The following is a 17,726-nucleotide window of genomic DNA, read 5'->3' as shown; positions in this document are numbered from 1 at the left end:
TGGAACCATGGCGTCGCGTCTTTACGGCGGCTTTGAAAGGCCTTCAGGGGTTCGGTTCCGTGAGTAACTTGTGAGGAGTACAGCCATCGTCTCTGCTCCCAGCAGGAGTAACGGGGCTAGCGGAAGGGTTTTGATTCCTCCGGCTTCAGTGTGGCAGCTGGGTTGGAGGGAAGGGCAGGAGGGAGGGCACGCGGTGGGGACTGTCATGCTGACCCAGGGGACAGATGTTGCAGGACAGGTGCCTCGACCACAACAGTCTCCGCTTTGCTGGAAGCAGTGCCCACACCGTGTAGCCTGTGACTGTGTGACCATGACTGTGACTCTGACCGTGGCCGTGGCTGTGACCGTGACAGTGTGACCGTGACTGTGACTGTGTGACTGTGTGACTCTGACTGTGACCGTGACTGTGACCGTGACTGTGTGACCGTGACTGTGACTGTGTGACCCATGACTGTGACTATGACTGTGACCGTGGCTGTGACCGTGACCGTGACTGTGTGACTGTGACTATGGCCGTGGCTGTGACTGTGACCGTGGCTGTGACCGTGACTGTGACTATGGCCGTGGCTGTGACTATGGCTGTGGCTGTGACTATGGCCGTGGCTGTGACTATGGCCGTGGCTGTGACTGTGTGACTGTGACTGTGACAGTGGCTGTGACCGTGGCTGTGACCATGACTGTGACCGTGACCATGACTGTGTGACTGTGACTGTGTGACTGTGACTGTGACCAGGGCTGTGACCATGACTGTGACTGTGACTGTGACTGTGACTGTGACCAGGCTGTGACCATGACCGTGACTGTGACGGATTGGTTGCGGCTGTCACCTGACCCCACCTGAGTAGCCAGAGCCCTTTCTGGACGTTTGGAGTTGGGAACAAATCCACACCCCTCTGGTTTTAGAAAACGGTGGACTCGGGGCTGGGTAGCTGTTGGCAGCCACATTCCCGTTTGTGTAGACGCTGGTCGGGAGTGAAAGGGGGTTCAGCCAATAGAGAACGAGAATTCTGCGGGCCTGTGCGGTCCAGCGGCGCCCGCCTTCCCACGGCGTGGTGAGGGGAAGTAAGCCGGTTCCTGCCCGTTTCGTTTTGCTTCAGCCAGTGAAGCTCGCGTCTCGCACGGTCAGGAGTGTTAGTTACGTGTAGATGGAAGCCCAACGCTGAGGCACTGAGGTTGGTTGGCTGATGGCGGACACAGGAGGCAAAGCGGAGAGAAATGGCACCTGCTGGGCCCGGAGAGGAGGTGCTGCGGGGAGTGGGTGTGAGCGCGGTGTGCAGAGCGAGGAGTAAACCTGCCACGGCCGCGGAGGGGAGCAGCCGGGCCGAGGAGGGGCCACTTGGAGCGTCAGCCTGGCAGGCTGGGGGGGGGGGGGGGCGGGAGGGCTGGTAAAAGGGAGAGGGAGGGAGAGCCAGGCCCTGATGCCTGACTGAGGCGGTAGACGTGATCCGTAAGAAGTGGGAGTAAATGGAGGTGTTGGATGTTGGTGATGACTGTTAACAGTCTCTTACTGGATTCCAATTATAAAGGTACCACAATCTAGAAGATTAGGAATTAAAGGTTCTAAAGAAAATAAAAATTACATTGATGTCATTTCTGTATTTAAAAATGTAATTTTTTAAAATGAAAATTTATATAGTTGAGATGCTGTATAGATAGTTTTCTTAGTTATTTTTTTCTCCCAGTTAATATAGCACAAGCATTTTTCTGTCAGGACATATTTTGGAACCATTTTGATGACTGTATTTTTTCCACTGTGTGGATGTATCGTAATTTATGGAATCCCCATCTCTAAGTTTTTTTGTACTCATGACTAAAATTGTGATGTATTTAAAATCTTTCTCCATGTTTCTTGTGTTTCTAGAATTGATTCTTAGAGTAAAGTTACTGGATCAAATAACATAACCTTTTTTGATGATTATTTAAAAGTAAGGTATCATTCAGGTATAATTTACATAGACTATAATTCACTTTTTAGTGTTAAGCTTTGAATTTTGGCAAAGCCATATAATTGTGTGGTTACCACCACAGTGAGGATATACGACAATCTACTCCCCAGATTCCCTTAGACCCCATTGTAGTCATCGCCTCCCCACTGTAAGCCGACAGCTCGGATCCGGTTTTGTCTGTCTCGTGTTCCCTTTCTGGAATGCCATAGAAACGGAATCATGCAGTGCAGTAGTTCCTGTCTTCTGGCCCCAGAGAGAGGCTTCCATCCCACACGCACCCCACATTCACCCCATCCCGAGGCCCCCCAAAGTCTCAGCGCATTGCAGGCTCAACTCAGCGTCCAAAGCCTCTTCTTCAGCTTCTAAGTTCTAATTCCCATCCTCTGCCTCAGGTGGGAGTGAGGCTCTGGGTGTGTAGTCTGTCCTGTGGGCATGACTGCTGTCCCCCTGGGAGCCTGTGACCCTCGGGGAAAGCGTGAAAGCGTGTGCTGTAAGGCGCAGTGCAGGCCGGCTGCCGGCGCAGACACCTGTCCGGAGCGGGACAGTTGTCCCCAGTCCCAAACAGGTTTGTTCTCTTAGCAGAGCAAACGTTTTCATTTTGGTGAGCTCTGATTTCTCAGTTTTTTTTTGTTTTTTTTTTAAACAGGCTTTTAGTGTTATATCGAATCCAAAATAGCCTGTTTTCTTCTGGAAGTTTTGTGCTTTTGGTGTGACACTTCGGTCCACTTTGTGTTAGTATGTGTCTTTGGTGTAAGGTATGAATGAGCTGAGGTTTGTTTATTTGCATTTGAATGTCCAGTTGAATAAAACAAAGTTCCTACACTTTGGGACTTCTATTCTAGTTGCAGTCGATGGGCAGTAAGCGCACACGTGTGTTTGTGATGGTGGTCAGTGCCATGGAGAACGTCGAGTCGGGCGGGGCGGGGGCTGGGACCGCTGTGCAGTAAGTGTGAGGGGTTACTGTTTTACGGGACATGGGCAGCCGCTCCTGGGGAGGGGACTGAAGGCGGGGGGGGGGGGGGCGGCCGTGTGGATCTGGTCAGTGCAGAGGCCCCGAGGGGCGCAGTGCTGTCCGCTCACGGGGTGAAATGGGCGAGGGGGTGGGAGGAGATGAGGTCGGAAGTGGAACTCCAGGCCACTTAGGCCGAAGTAAACGGGCAAGGCCACCTTGTTGCTTTGAGGGGCCGCTGGAGGGCTGGGAGCAAGGAGGGGTGTCGTCTGACTCCGTGCTGCTCAAGGTGGTTCTTCAGCGGCGGCTCCGGCTCCGCAGCAGCGTGGCGGGGAGCTGGCTGCCGAGCTGCTTACAGACCAGGCCTCGCCCAGGCCCGTGCTGTCTCTGGGGACGCAGGCGCTGCTTCTCGCGGTCTGCGGCGCTTCTGCCGCAGCCCTGGGGCCTGGGGAGGGGCCTGGGGAAGGCGAAGCGGAGTGGGATGTGGGCGCAGCCATGGCCGCTGGGACCAGGCGGTTGGGAGGGTGGTGAGGAGCCATCAGGTCTGAAGTCTGCTCGGGAGGACAGGAGGGAGTCCTCGAGAGGCTGAGGGAGACCTAGGCAGGCTTTGGCCGGAGAGGAAGGAGCTGGAGCTGCTGGCTGAGGCGGGAAGACAGCAGGGGAGCCGGGGAGCACTTCCCTTCGCTGGGAAGATGGGTGGGTCCGGAGTTGGGAGTGGGGTGAGTTGGATTGAGGGGAGTGCGAGCCTTGGGAAGCCAGGAGCGGGCACTTCACCAGCTGAGCGGCCGCTTTGGATCTGCACCAGCTGATCACCAGTTCTGTGTGTTTTCTGTCCGCTTCCACAGGTACTGGGATAGAGACAGCCGCAGCTTTCTGCCAACATGTCGGTCCTGATATCGCAGAGTGTGATCAATTACGTGGAAGAGGAGAACATCCCTGCCCTGAAAGCCCTTCTGGAGAAATGCAAAGACGTGGACGAGAGAAACGAGGTGAGACCGCGGCCGCTCCCCCGCTCCTGAGGGTGGTAATGCCCCCTGGTCAAGGCGAGTTAGTAAGAGAGACGCGGTTCCTCCCTCGGTGATACTGACTTAAAATAATGACCATTTCTGGTAGTTAACGTACTTCCACTCCCATATTTTTGGAATGCATTTGAACTTATATAAATTATTGTGTATTGAATTTAGATTTATAATTGCCTTTTTTGCAGATGGAATAATCAATAATCAGGAAGTTTGATTACTAAAATCTAAAGTGCTTCTAGGACGCTTCAGAGAGCTTCTATAAATAGATTAGACAAACAAAATTAGGATTCTTTGAAATGTTTTCTTTAATGGAGCACCAATTACCTTTCTGAGTTGTCCAGGCCATACGCCTTGGGATTTTAAAGACCCTGTATCTTTAAGAGAGAGTTAAATACTCATGTGTTCTGTTTAATAAGACAGGGAAGTATACATTTACCATTTCATTAATTTATAGTAGATATTTCTAGTCAACAGTAGACTGGGGAATATAAATAAAATGTTGATCTTCCTCGTCATGAACAGCTGCAACATTTTATGGGCTAATAGACTTTTTGTATGAATTTTTAATGGCAAAGTATGTACTTGTTTTATAAAACATAATAATAAAAATAATTTTGTTTCTTAAAACTATTTTCCGTGTAGCATAATATTTTTTGCCATTGGATAAGATCAAAGTTATTTTAGTTTTCACATATACATGTATGTGTGTATGTGTGAGCCTTTCTCCCTTTAGTCCTGATACTACATCTACATATGTTATTAGAACCACGTTGTGTATCATAATGTAACTGTATTGTTAGAGAGAGTTTGGTTACCATTGATGTCCTAAGGTTTTTGTTACATTGTGGCAATTACTTTCAGAGGCTAGTAGTAACCATATTTATAGATTCTGAATGAAATTGCAGGACTGATAACAGGTTAGTCATGCTGTGGTAAAGAAAAATTTTGTTCTCTCTTTGACTTTCACATTATTAGTAAGTTGAAAACTTAAGACTTTCAAGGTGTTTCTGAATTAAAGAAACCCTGTACACAGTGCTGGCGTCTCGCTGTGAAAAGGAGAGCGTGGGGCTCACGCATCTCGGTCAAGCACAGCGCCTCGACCAGTGTGTGTGTCCTTTCTGTCCCCAGTGCGGCCAGACCCCGCTGATGATAGCTGCCGAGCAGGGCAGCCTGGAGATCGTGAAGGAGCTGATCAAGAACGGAGCCAACTGCAACCTGGAGGACCTGGTAGCTACCGAGCGCATGCACACACGGGCTTCTCTCTCTTTCCTTAGCGTGGCTGTTTGTTGGATGCAATGATTCCACACTGATAGGTGACCAGCTACACTATCAGTTACATATCAACTTGGCCTAATTGCTAAGTTAATTTTTTAAAAAGGGAGAGAAATTTTTACTTTGAATGCAAGTTCTCAGCTCTTCATGTTGTCATATGTAGATGGCACTGTGAATAGGGAGCACACACACATGAACTCAAATGCCTGCCTAGAAAATACCCATGTCTGAGTCATATTACCAATTACTCCTCCTAGCGCTAGCTGCTGTTATAAATGCCATTACGTGATTCTAGCCAGGAGATGCAGTGCCTTCTGATCCCACTTCTGGGGCGGGGGGGTCACTGCCCCAGAGGCTCTCCTTTCTCTTGCTGTTTCCCAGGAATTATTTTTTAGGGTTACGTACCTACATCTGTTTTTTATTTTATTTTATATTTTTATTGATTTCAGAGAGGAAGGGAGAGGGAGAGATAGAAACATCAATGATGAGAGAGAATCATTGGTCGGCTGCCTCCTGCAAACCCCCTACTGGGGATCGAGCCTACAACCTGGACATGTGCCCTTGACCAGAATTGAACCCAGGACCCTTCAGTCCGCAGGCTGATGCTCTATCCACTGAGCCAAACTGGCTAGGGTTACATCTGTGTGTTTTTTTTTAATTGATTATTTTCAGTTGATGATTTTTATTGAATGGTCATTTGAATTAAGTTACACTCGTGAATAGAAGTTAGGATAGGATACTTGTAGCCTTGTAGCCTTTCCTTAAAAAATGAAGGAGAACAGTGATTTCTTTATCGCATCGCTTCTAAACTCATCATGGGATCGCTTTAGTTTGCCCACCTGCGAGCGTGATCTTAAGTCTCTTCACGGTCTTTAATTTCCTTTAGAGCGATGGTTGGTAGCCACAGGATTAGCTCTGAGGTTTTGCTAAGCATTTCCTCTCCTTTTTAGAAAGCCTGGGGTGTGATTAGATGTCTGGGGAAAAGACTGACCAAGCAGTTGTGGAACCACTTCTGCACATTGTAGTGATACAGGCAGACAGACACCCCCCCGCTGGTGCGTCAGGGCCACGTTAGAGTCGAGTGGTAAATGGCATTCCGGCATGATCCTTTGCTGTGCACATTCAGATCTCTTCAAGCTTCTTTTTCCTCGTTTTGAATGTTGTTTTTGGTTTTGAAATGGTAAATGTGTGTCTTGTGTTCAAGGATAACTGGACAGCGCTTATATCGGCCTCCAAAGAAGGGCACCTGCACATCGTGGACGAGCTGCTGAAGTGTGGCGCGAACCTGGAGCACCGCGACATGGTAGGGCACGCTGCCCCACGTCGCCATCAGCGGGGACCCGTTGTCAGTGACAGACCCGTGGGAGAGCGCGGGCGAGGTGGCACAATGGTGTTTTGAGGGTGTCATTGAAGGGACCCTCAGAATGTTTAAACCAGGCGTCCTCAAACTACGGCCCACGGGCCACATGCGGGTGTTTTTGCCGTTTTGTTTTTCTACTTCAAAATAAGATATGTGCAGTGTGCATAGGAATTTGTTCATAGTTTTTTTTAAACTATAGTCTGGCCCTCCAACGGTCTGAGGGACAGTGAACTGGCCCCCTGTTTAAAAAGTTTGAGAACCCCTGGTTTAAACCCAGGTGGTATAATATCTACCTCTTTTAGAGTATCCTTAGCATCTCCAGTTTATTTTAGAGTTTAAAATTCTGAAATATTGTTAAAAATACTCACTACCGTTTAGTATGTCAGTGTTTTAGAACTTACGAGAGAATTTTTCCTTTAAGAGGAATTTTAAGAGGGACATAGTACAGTTTTAAAAATATTTTCAGTTGTTTAGTCATAATTTTCAGAATAACACTTATAAACTTATTTTTAAAGTGTAATTGTGTTCAGACATGCCATCTATACATTACAAGCTTAACAAGATGTGATTCTTAATTATTTTAGCTCTTATTTGATCTTGGCATCTGCTTAAAGCATAAAGGTTAAGAAAGGGGTCATTTTGGGCTTCTTTCTGCAAAATTTTTAGTCTTTTGGGAAGTTCACTTTAACAATGAAGGAGCGAAGGGAGCTGATCTGCCCTGATATAGGAAACGTGTTGCTTTGCCGATGATGCTTTGGTGCAGATGGTCCGAGCTTTTAAGAATCTGCAGCATCCCACCTCGCACTCCCTGCTGTGTTGCTCCTGGTTCTGGAGCAATCCTGTGGGCGAGGGTTACTGTGGTCAGTGCACGTGGCTCGGGAATGAGCCTGAGGCGTGCCCTGGGCCCAGGCGCCCTCAGCGATGAGCAGTCAGGCTGAGTTTTGAACCCATGTCTGCAAGGGAGTCAGATAGTGTAAGGATACATCATGAATGTGCAGAGTTTGGTAAGATTGTAACAGATGATTTCCTAAGCCCTTCAGGTTCTCCATACTTCTCATTCCCCCCAAGTAATGATCACCACACCTGTTAACGTGTAAAGGGTCTCTGTGTAAACACCACAAATCGGGGAACAGGACTGTGTCTCCCTTAGTATCGGGATGGCCTGGGTGGGTGGCAGCAGCCGCCGGGCTGTGAGGGGAGGCGTGGTCCTGGGACTTGGGTAGGAGAGGAGCTCCCTGCGGGTGGGCCCCTCCAGCGTCTGATGTCAGGAAGTCCATGAGGGCTCTTTGCTGAGGACCTTCAGTGGCTGCCCACCCACAGCTCCTGCTGAAGGCGGTCGGTTCCAGTCTTTTCACTTTGCAAACTTGGACATAGTTTTCTCAAGATAAAATTTTTATCTCATAGAGTCTTGCATAGGGTGACATTATATAAATTAAAGTGGGGCATGGCATTAAAACAATTGTGGGCAGGCATTTTACAGATTAAATATTGGCGTATGTAAGACTTGACTGAATCCCAGCTCTATAATTACTGGCCTTTTTGTGCTTGGAGACCACCCAAAATTTTGTCCCCTCCCCCCTCTTTTCAGGGAGGATGGACGGCTCTGATGTGGGCGTGTTACAAAGGCCGGACTGACGTGGTCGAGTTGCTGCTTTCGCATGGAGCCAACCCCAGCGTCACCGGTCTGGTAAGCATGTGCACAGCCCTCTGCAGGGTCGGGGGCGAGTGCCGGAGGGAAGACGGAAGCTGAGTGCACTGTAGGCTTCAGAGCGACAGAGTGATCCGGGTCTTCTTAAATATAAGCACACACAGTGGGACTCGAGCACATGAGAATTTCATTCTCAAGCTCAGCTTGTGTCTCAATTTGTATCAAAACTGAGAGCTTCCATGTTAATTACAACCATCTGACGTGTGGAAGGAGTTCCGAAATCCTGGAGTCCTCTTGCCTGTGTTCTGTGGGCCAGTATCTCAATCTAAATTTTTTTTTAAAAAAGAGACATTTTTCTGTGTCTTACAGATGGCGATATATTCGTTAGTACTTTGTGTGTGACTTGATCGCAGATTGCAGATTAAGAAACTGTTTTATTGATGGTATATCAAATAATGTACACTTAACTCTCTCACAGTTTTGTCCCCTATACCTCAATAAAGTTGAAACAAAGAACTTTTATTCAAGTTAGTGGACGGATCATGTAAGAAAAGTTTCACATGCCTGCTGCCCGTCTTGCCTGTTGGCCAGATAATCCATTAAATGTGCTGACACTAAGAATAAATGCGTTCAGGCTATATATTTATTTAAGGCGGAGTGCATCTTAGCGGCCAATTATGTTAGAGGGCTGTGTGTTTTTAAAGTGGAGAATGGTCTGTAACTTGATTTTAAAAATATTACTTCATATTATCCATTTATTATTTACTTTTCTTAGCAAACGTATGCTGTGATATCTGCCTAAAGGTTTTTCTTTCCCCTCTCCCTGCCTTTCTCCCTCCCCCCCTTCTGTCTACCACCTGCCCGCCTGCCTGTGTGCCAGCAGTACAGCGTCTACCCTATCATCTGGGCAGCCGGCAGAGGTCACGCAGACATAGTGCAGCTGCTGCTGCAGAATGGCGCCAAGGTCAACTGCTCCGACAAGGTAGGTCAGCAGCCCTCAGGCTCCGCCCACGTGGTGTCACTCAGTGTGTGTGAGTTACAGGTTTCACACCATCTCACGAGGCTGCTGGGACGTGGGAGATCACTGAGTACGCTTCTAGATGAAACAAGGGAAATAGGGTCCATAGACCCGCAAAGCGGTTAGGTTACTGGGGAGAGGGGCCAGGCTTTGGGGAAAAGGGGGGAGACTTACTGAGGCGGTCCAAGTACCACATGTCAGGAACCCTCCGCAGTGAGAGAGTTCCCTGCTGAGTGGGGTGAGGGGCCGGGCTGACGTGGAGGGCGGGGAGGTGGGTTTGGAGCAGATGGTCTGGTATAGGCCACCCTGGAGGAAGAGGAGAGCTCGGAGGAGGAGCACTCAGTTACAGCACCTCTGCAGATGTCGAAGACTTGTCATTTGCAAACTTAGGAAGGCATCTTAGCCAGAAAAAAACATTATCCGCAAAGGAGGAGCTGAAAGAATTTAATTCTGGGCGAACAGAGATGTGAGAGTGAACTGGGGAAGTTCCTCCAGTATTCCTTCTTCCGTCCCTAAGGGTGCTCCACAGGGTGGCCTGGACCACTGCCCTCCCTCTGCAGGCTCCTCCCACCGCGGGGCAGGAGCTGCCGCCAGAGGCCTGCCCCCAGGGAGAGGCGGGCTGCAGCTTGTGCTGTGGTTCCTGGGGTGTCCGACGTGACCAAGAGTGGTGCCGCCCGCTCAGTGACCTCCGGCCACATAGCTGCCTAGACTGAAACCAGCTAAAATAAGATAAAATGAAATAGTCACACTTGCCCCAGCTCAGGCCTCAGGAGCGTAGGGGACAGGCGGCTGCTGAGGGCTGTGCAGAAAGATGGGCGTTTCCACAGCACAACACCCGGGACTCAGTCGTCAGGCTCAGGCGGCCTGCGGGCTCCTGGAGCTGAAGGTCCCTGTGGCCGCGCTCTGGCCGCCGCGCTCCCCCAGGCAGAGCATGGCTGGTTCCCGCACGGGTTCTGTCCGATGCCGTCTGCATCGAATTCCAGCCAGAGGGGCTATGAGTGCCGCTCCGAGGCCGCAGCTTACCTTCTGGGGCAGAGCTGATGGGGGTGTGGGTAAGAGCCGGACTGAGCCAGGCTGTGGGTTCAGGGGCCCACTCCACCTCCTAATTAATGGCTCTGTGACTTGGAGCCATCACTGCGTCTCGGCCTCATTTGCTTATCTGGGAAATGCGATATTGCCACTTGCACTTGCTCGCGTGACCGGAGCCCACGGGCTTACACGTGAGGTCGGGAGAACCGTGTCTGGCACTTGCTGGTTACGGTTTTCACCTGTAGGCACACTGTTGCACTTTCAATTGTGCTTCACAAGATGTGGACGCAGTGGAGGCTTGTGGGAAATCAGAGTGTATGACTTTGTGATGGGAAATTCGGTCACTGATTATAAAAGATGAAGTTGGTTAAAAGATACTTCACGCAGCAGTTAATCACCTAGCCTGGATAAATAGAAGGGGGAATATGATTTAGCTACAATTAAAATTACGATGGTGTACACAGTAATCTAAGAATCCTCCAAGTCTGATGTTTACCCGCACCCTGCGCACATGTCGGTGACGATGGGAATGTCTGCTGCTCCCACAGTACGGAACCACCCCTCTGGTCTGGGCCGCGCGCAAGGGCCACCTGGACTGTGTGAAGCACCTCCTGGCCATGGGAGCCGACGTGGACCAAGAAGGCGCTGTGCGTACCTTCCTGTTCGCCGCTGCTAACAGACGTGTTTGCCGTTTTCAGAGTATTTTCCTCTTAGCACCTGCAGAAACTGCCCACAGTTCTCACATGACACTTAGAGAACGAGCGTTCTTTCTGTTACGCTGATAAGTGTGTCACATTACAGATGTTATGTGAGTTTTGCTCTTAAGGATCTGTTGCTAATGCCCATAAAATTTGTGCTGGGTGATGTGCTGTTATAAGCTAGATGTGCAGTTTTTTAAATAACCTCTAAAATAAGAGTCTTTGAAAATGGGGTTTCTAGATCACTGTAAAAAAGAATATACTTTTAATGAAATAGTCTGTAGTTGTTAAGTTGTTTTCAGTTTCCCCCCGTAGATTTTGTTATAAACACATCTTCGTTTGAAGTCTGAAAGGCCTTACTTTGGATGATTTAGTTTAGAATGTGTTTCATTTTGGATCATCTTACCAGCTGTATTATCTCCATTACCGGTGGGAGAGGTTTGTTTATGGTGGACGAGCCCACGGTCGGATCACCACTGAACGCACTGACTGTCATGGGATCCCGTGGACTCGGGAGGAGGAGTGCATTTTCAGAAGTAGAAAGCAGGCCTCCTGGCACTTGGTTATTTATGTTGACACTTTATTGTCAGAAATAGCTGTTAAGGCCACCTTCTTGAAAACATGGGTTGTGTTATTGTGGCATGAATCACATTTTCTGGAAGATACTCATTTCTCGGGCTGGTTTCTGCTTAGAATTCAATGACTGCACTCATCGTGGCTGTGAAAGGAGGCTACACACACTCAGTGAAGGAGATCCTGAAGAGGAACCCCAATGTGAACCTGACCGACAAGGACGGGAACACGGCGCTGATGATCGCGTCCAAGGAGGGCCACACGGACATCGTGCAGGACCTGCTCGACGCCGGCACCTACGTGAACATCCCCGACAGGGTAGGTGCCGCTGGCCTCAGTGACGCTGAGGGAGGCGGCTTCACTCTCACCCCCTTCCGAGCTCCTTCCCGCTCCAGGGCCTGGTTCGCAGGTGTGGCTGTTCGTTCCTCCAAGTCCTCCCTTCAGAGAGAGGCCTCTGTGCCGAGTTTTCAGGAAAAGCGGTTGTGTTGTACGTACTGACCTAACTTCAGAGCGTGTTCGTCTGCTGCCTCATTCCCCTGTGGTCTTGTCTGTGCAGAGTGGGGACACCGTGCTGATTGGCGCCGTCAGAGGCGGCCACGTGGAAATCGTCCGCGCGCTGCTCCAGAAGTACGCGGACATCGACATTCGAGGGCAGGTGCGTGCGGCTGCGGGTGGTGGGCTCGGACTGTGTCTGATGGGCTGATCGCAATGCCACCTGCCCGCTGTAAGCCCCGGGATGCCTGATAATGCCTCTCCCGTTGGCTGCCGTTACTATGGAGTTTCTGATGATGCCAAGTTAGGTTTAGATAGCGTGAAGGAAAACAAGTTCCTAGTTCTAAATACGCCCCTGTTACTGATGGAGAAGTATATTCCGTCCTGAAGTGAGGAGCTGAGAACCCTGAGACAGGGTCCCGTGAACGGGGTGCGGTTTATTTATTTCCTTTAGTGTTCCCCTGTTTTGTCTTCCTCACCCGTTCCCACTGCTGTGTCTTCCTTCTCCTTCCCCAGTCTGCCCCCCTCTCCTGGGCCCCGGGGAGTGCCTGCGGGCTTTGCTACGGCAGCCTTAGCTCCAAGGTGATTAAGTTTAGGTAAAACCACCCCTAAATTTGTGGGTTTATCCAATATTTCAAGAGCTTTAGCTCATTTTGTTGTTGGACACTCTGGTTTCTGCTCCGTTTTTTCTTGTATTCAGCTTGTATCCAAATCCATTTTTGAATCAAACTGGTAAATCTCTAGTTCCACTTCTAGGTCCATGTTGATCTATTTTTGGGTTTTGAACTAGATCGGGTTTTAAAGGATGTGATCAAGATTGGCCTGTGTGTGTGTGTGTGTGGGGGGGAGATTAAGAAAGCTAAACATGGGGAAACACTCACCTTTGGCTTGTGGAGTGCATTCTCATGCATTCCCTTTGAGAAGACTCGACAGAGGGGACGCCACGGGCCCCTTGTCCACGCGTGGAGCTCAGGTCCCGGAGACTTGGAGCCCGGCGTGTGGTCCTGAAGCCTGGTCACGGCACAGAGATGCACAGGACCTGCCGACCATGTGAGCCTGCTCCTTCCACGTGAACTTTCCCGGGCCCCTTTCACAACACGCTCTCACCACCAGTCTGGGGCGTGGTGCGGGTCACTGCCTCCGCCACGCCGCTGGGGGTGAGCCCTCCCATGGCTGTCTGGCAGGAAGGTTCCTGAGGGCCTCATGTGTGCAATAGCATGTTAAAGCGTGTGTCTCGCATGCAGCGATCAATGATTTTTTATTGATAGGACAATAAAACTGCTCTGTACTGGGCTGTGGAGAAAGGAAACGCGACCATGGTGAGAGACATCTTGCAGTGCAATCCCGACACGGAAATATGCACAAAGGTAGGCCGGCCCTCCGCCCTCCGCCAGCCTGGTGTCCGTCCTGCGTGCGTGACGCTGGAATTACGCTGACTTTACCAGTAATTCTCACGTGGCATTGAGGAGCACTGTGTATCCTGTCGGGCTGCGTATTCACAGGAAGACGTAGTGGTCATGTCTTACGTGAGTTAAATACGTTCAGAAAATGCAGTATCAGCTGTTGACCAGCCGTGGACAGGCCGTTCCCCCGGAATTGGCTCCTGCCCCCTTGTGTGGGGTGCAGACACATTTCCTTACGAGGACCCTGCGAGCGGGTATGGCTCCCAAGGCAGGCACTGCGGTCTGTCTACTCACACCCGGTGAGAACGCAGCACGGAGAGCCCCAGCCGCTGCGCTTGGCCTGTGTGGTAGTTCCCCTCGGAAGGTGCATTGGGACTTTCTGAGTGAAATGGTGAGAATTCCTAATGAATGACACAGACGTACGGAGTCCCCCATTAGACACGCCATTTCCTCTCCAGGGACGGGACAGGCCCCTTTCCAAGGCTGTGATGCCGGCCTCAGTGCCAGGGCGGAAGGACCCTGATCTCCTTTCTCCTCTTTGGTACATCCTCATTGATCTCAGGGAGGGGGGGTCCCTGATCTCCTTTCTCCTCTCTGGTACATCCTCATTGATCTCAGGGAGGGGGGGTCCCTGATCTCCTTTCTCCTCTTTGGTACATCCTCATTGATCTCAGGGAGGGGGGGTCCCTGATCTCCTTTCTCCTCTCTGGTACATCCTCATTGATCTCAGGGAGGGAGGTCCCTGATCTCCTTTCTCCTCCTCTTTGGTACATCCTCATTGATCTCAGGGAGGGGGGGTCCCTGATCTCCTTTCTCCTCTCTGGTACATCCTCATTGATCTCAGGGAGGGAGGGGAAGGCGGCGCAGGTGGCGCAGGTGGCGGCGCTGCCCGAGCTCGCGGTGGAGCCGGGGTGGCGGCTGCAGTGTGGGCAGCCGTGGGCCACCGCACACCCGGCTGAGTGAGAGCGAGTTCCCTGATACAGAAGACTGGCTGTGAAAGGCAAAGCACGTGTTGGTTTTTACGGCTGTTTTCTTGAGAATGTTCAATGCAGACTGCTCCCGGAGTCCGATGATGAGCTCTTACAGACGTGGTGATGTGACCCCCAAACACATAGGAGGGAAGCTGTCGAGGTGACACCCTTCCTCTGTGTCCACAGGACGGCGAGACGCCGCTGATAAAGGCGACCAAGATGCGGAACATTGAGGTGGTGGAGCTGCTGCTGGACAAGGGGGCGAAGGTGTCTGCCGTGGACAGGGTGAGCGCGGCGGGCTGGGGCGGCGGCTGGCCGGTGCCGCGCTGGGCTCCGGGGGCCGGTTGGGAAGAGATCGCCTGCTGGGGACACCTGGGGGGCGGGGGAGGGGGTAATCCCAGGCCAGACAGCTTCCTGGTGGGTCCCATGCTGCTGGACCAGGAGGCCATGTTGGGGGGAGAGCTGTTGCTGATGCACAGCCGGGTAGACTCCAAGGGGGCCGGAGAGGAAGTATCGGAGAAGACGGCCTGGCGTCCCCTGTGGGAGGGGTTCCCCTGCACCTCTCCGTGCTCCCCTACTCATGGTAGACGGGCAGCAGCAGGGGGGTTGTGGGGAGACAGGCGGGAGCAGGGTGAAGCAGGTGGACACTAGCTGAGGAAGACGGCTGGCATCTGGGGACATAGATGCTGGGTGAAGGATGGTTACTTGCCTGGGCGGGAGTGGTCCCTGGGGGAGTGGGGGGGGGGGCAGGAGGAGCTGCTGCTTTTCCCTGTGACCCGGGCGGAGGAGGAGGGCCTTTATGGGAGGCTGCGGGAGAAGTCAGCCCTGCGGGAGGCCAGGAAAGGAAGGAGAGGCAGACCGTGCCGGGGCAGGAGCGGGAAGTTCCGCGGCTGGGTCTGGGGAGGACACAGGCAGCGCTTTGCAGGGGTTTTGCGGAAGGTGAGGGTTGTTCCTCTGGGCGCCCCCTCCCCCGCGCCTCCGCAGAAAGGAGACACCCCCCTGCACATCGCCATCCGCGGGAGGAGCCGGAAGCTGGCAGAGCTGCTCCTGAGGAACCCCAAGGACGGCCGGCTGCTCTACCGGCCCAACAAGGCGGGCGAGACGCCCTACAACATCGACTGCAGCCACCAGAAGAGCATCCTGACGCAGATCTTCGGGGCCAGTGAGTGCCGGGTTGGTCCTGGTGCAGCTTTTGACAACGAGGTTCCCGGGAAAACGCAGATACCGGCAGCAGGGGCAGCGGCCCCGAGCTGGAGAGGGTCAGGTTGGGGACGGTGCTACTTTGCCGGGACAAATGCTCCTCCTGGCGAAGCGCTTCTGCACGGCAGTGCCGCTCTCTCCCGCGCGTGCAGGCTGCTCAGGCAGCGTGAGACCTGAGCGTCTCGCCTGCTTTTCTGAAAACCTCCCCGCCGGCATTCTCAGGCGCTCCTCGTGCTGCTGATCTAACGCAGTTCTCCCAGGGTGGCGCCGGCACCGGCACTGCCCTCTGTGGCTTGTGCTGCGCCCACCCGGCCTGCCCGCGCCACCCCACGTGCCAGCCGTCACCTCCTCAGTGACGCTTTACCTGCTCCACCTGGACAGGTACTGGTTTCGCCTCATTTAAATACTTGAGCATTTGTGTTTATACCTTTTTATTATTGTTGTTAATCCTCACTCGAGGCTACTCTATTGATTTTTAGAGAGAGTGGAGGGAGGGGGAGAGACAGAGAGAGAGAAACATCGATGGTGAGAGAGACACCCATGCCCTGACCAGGGCTGGGGATCGAGCCCGCAACCCGGGCATGTGCCCTGACCAGGAGTCAAACCATGACCTCCTGGTTCATAAGTTGATGCTCAACCACTGAGCCACACCGGCCAGACTCTTCTAGTATTTTTATGGTTTTACTTTTTACATTTATTTTTTTTATGTTTCAGAAATGTATTTTTGTTATACAAGGTATGAGATATATGAAGTTACAATTCTATTTTTTTAAGTGGATGTCTAACTTGTTACCAAATCATTCTGTTTTTTAATGACAGAGCAGTTTAATATACATATATAACTTATATGTAATTACATATGCTGTTACATATCATTACATATAAATGTATATACACACCGTATATAAACATAAATGTTTAATTTGTGTGTGTGTGTGTGTATATATATATATATATATATATATATATATATATACGCACACACACACACACACACAAACACACCTTTCCTTGGTGTGTAAATGCAAAACACAAGAAATAAAGTGAAATAGATTTTCCTTGTGCTTAAAAGTTACCATGCTGGATTTAGTATAATTCCTTAAACAGTTATAGAACAACTGTATGCTGGATGCTAGCAAAAGAGAGAATAAGATATGTTGTTTCTGTCCTTAAGGTCCTTTTTGGAAAGTAAACAGTACATTTTATTTAATTAATTAATTTATTTTTTTATTTTTTAAAATATATTTTGTTGATTTTTTACAGAGAGGAATGGAGAGGGATAGAGTTAGAATCATTGATCAGCTGCCTCTTGCACACCCCCCACTGGGGATGTGCCTGCAACCTAGGTACATGCCCTTGACCGGAATCGAACCCGGGACCCTTCAGTCTGCAGGCCGATGCTCTATCCACTGAGCCAAACCGGCCAGGGCAACAGGACATTTTATTGCATGACAAGCTCAACATCAGCAATGCTATGAGAACATGGTGTCCAGGCTACTATACATGACAGGTGTAAAACAGTTTACCATTGTACAGAGGGTCTGAAATGTACAGAAAATTGTTCAGAGGAAATTTGACATAAGAGTGTTCATTTTTTAAAATCTTTATTGTTCAGATTATTATAGATGTTCCTCTTTTTTCCTCCCATAACTCCCCTCCACTCGGTTCCCACCCCACCACCCCAGGCCCTCGCCCCCCCACTGTCCTCGTCCATAGGTGTAAGCTCTTTGTCTAATCTCTTCCCGCACCCCCACACCCCAAAAATTGTCATTTTGCTCCCTTTCCATGCCCTTGATTCTATTACATTCACCAGTTTGTTCTGTTCATCATATTTTTTATTCATTTGCTTTTTAGATTCACTTGTTGATAGACATGTATTTGTTGTCACTTTGTTGTTCATAATATTTTATCTTTACCTTTTTCTTCTTCTTCCTCTTACAGTTTATCCTTCAACATTTCATATAATACTGGTTTGGCAGTGATGAACTCCTTTAGCTTTTTCTTGTCTGTGAAGTTCTTTACCTGACTTTCAATTCTGAATGATAGCTTTGCTGGGTAGAGTAATCTTGGTTGTAGGTTCTTGCTATTCATCACTTTGAATATTTCTTGCCACTCCCTTCTGGGCTGCATAGTTTCTGTTGAGAA

The 17,726-nt window shown here is 50.4% G+C and overlaps 1 protein-coding gene across 2 annotated transcripts in view; it reads left to right on the top strand.

Annotated features, from left to right (window-relative positions):
• KIDINS220 (kinase D interacting substrate 220) overlaps positions 1–17,726 on the top strand; it is a 56,993-nt gene that overhangs the window by 1,950 nt on the left and 37,317 nt on the right. For both annotated transcript variants that reach the window (XM_079792071.1, XM_079792070.1), the window contains exons 2-12: positions 3,741–3,884; positions 5,046–5,144; positions 6,394–6,492; positions 8,138–8,236; positions 9,081–9,179; positions 10,793–10,891; positions 11,636–11,833; positions 12,072–12,170; positions 13,276–13,374; positions 14,568–14,666; positions 15,366–15,543. In XM_079792071.1, coding sequence (XP_079648197.1) covers positions 3,777–3,884; positions 5,046–5,144; positions 6,394–6,492; positions 8,138–8,236; positions 9,081–9,179; positions 10,793–10,891; positions 11,636–11,833; positions 12,072–12,170; positions 13,276–13,374; positions 14,568–14,666; positions 15,366–15,543 — 1,276 coding nt within the window. In that variant the 5' untranslated portion in view covers positions 3,741–3,776. The remainder of the gene's footprint in view (positions 1–3,740; positions 3,885–5,045; positions 5,145–6,393; positions 6,493–8,137; positions 8,237–9,080; positions 9,180–10,792; positions 10,892–11,635; positions 11,834–12,071; positions 12,171–13,275; positions 13,375–14,567; positions 14,667–15,365; positions 15,544–17,726) is intronic.

This window comes from Cnephaeus nilssonii (genome assembly GCF_951640355.1).
Source record: "Cnephaeus nilssonii genome assembly, chromosome: 15".
NCBI lineage: Eukaryota > Metazoa > Chordata > Mammalia > Chiroptera > Vespertilionidae > Cnephaeus > Cnephaeus nilssonii.
Note: the sequence above shows the minus strand (reverse complement) of the source record. Positions and strands in the feature narration are given on the sequence as shown.